At 55.1% G+C, this 1,315-nt stretch overlaps 1 protein-coding gene across 1 annotated transcript in view; it reads left to right on the forward strand.

The window, feature by feature from the left end:
- Positions 1–1,103, forward strand: part of EN1 (engrailed homeobox 1) — a 5,572-nt gene extending 4,469 nt beyond the window's left edge. Inside the window, 1 exon segment of the mRNA XM_039872689.1 lies at positions 23–1,103. Coding sequence (XP_039728623.1) covers positions 23–339 — 317 coding nt within the window. The 3' untranslated portion in view covers positions 340–1,103.
- Positions 1,104–1,315: the final 212 nt, after the last annotated feature.

Raw genomic sequence — 1,315 nt, forward strand, 5'->3', positions numbered from 1 at the left:
CCGGCCCTCTCGGTTGCTGCAGGTCCGCGCACCAGGAAACTGAAGAAGAAGAAGAACGAGAAGGAGGACAAGCGGCCGCGGACGGCGTTCACGGCCGAGCAGCTGCAGAGACTCAAGGCGGAGTTCCAGGCGAACCGCTACATCACGGAGCAGCGGCGGCAGACCCTGGCCCAGGAACTCAGCCTCAATGAGTCCCAGATCAAGATCTGGTTCCAGAACAAGCGCGCCAAGATCAAGAAAGCCACAGGCATCAAGAACGGCCTGGCGCTGCACCTCATGGCGCAGGGACTATACAACCACTCCACCACCACGGTCCAGGACAAAGACGAGAGTGAGTAGCCGCCTCTGGCTGGGGCGGCGCGGTTAGGGCACCGCCACTGCCGCCTCGCCGACCATGCGCCGGGGAGAAAGAATCAGCGCAAAGGAGGGAGAAAGCAACAGCGAAGAGAGAGAGAGAGAGAGAGCGCGCTCCACAGCTTGGAGAGTCAACGTTCGAACGCAACATTTTTCGAAAGGGAGAGAGACTCGGACAGGTGCTATCGAAAATTAAGATCTATTCTCTAATCACAGCATAAGGGACGAAACTGCGACTTCTTAAAGCTCTATCTAGCCAAACCGCTTACGACCTTGTATATATTTAATTTCAGGTAAGGAAAAAAAAATATGTGTAGCGATCTCTATTGGCTGGACTTTTTATTAATCTCTTTTATTATTATTGTTATAATTATTATAATTATTATAATTATTTTACCCCCCACCTCTTCCTCGCTGTCCCTGGCCCAGTTTCGTTTTCGTTGCTTTTTTTCTTTTGAATGGTATCGCTTTCCGGTGCCTCCCGCCCCGCATCGCTGGTCCTCGTTTCTCTGGGACTTTTCTTTGTGTGCGTGAGAGTGTGTTTCCTCGCGTGTCCGCCCCTCGTCTCTCCCTCGTCTCCCAAACCCTTTCTGTCGGTCTGTCTGTCCTGCCCCCCTTTCGTTTTCCGGAGACTCGTTGAGAAATACGACCCCACAGACTGCGAGACTGAACCGCCGCTACAAGCCAAAGATTTTATTATGTTCAGAAACCTGTAGTCTGAAATAAAGTGTACACTGTGCTCACGAGCAGCTGGCGGCCTTCCTCTTTGCGGGCTGGGAAGGGCGTGGGCGCGGAGCACCCTGGGGCCGGCGCCCCTGCGCACACCGCGCACGCCGGGGGCCCAGCAATCACCGCACGACGAATACCGGGTGGGAGGGCACGGGCGGAGCCTGGTGGTAGCTACAGCCCAGATCCGGATATGGTCCAGGTCTGGAGGGTCTGGCGGGACACTCCTGGTGTC

The sequence above is a fragment of the Pteropus medius genome, unplaced genomic scaffold, assembly GCF_902729225.1.
Source record: "Pteropus medius unplaced genomic scaffold, Ma_sr-lr_union100, whole genome shotgun sequence".
NCBI classification, from domain to species: Eukaryota; Metazoa; Chordata; class Mammalia; order Chiroptera; family Pteropodidae; genus Pteropus; species Pteropus medius.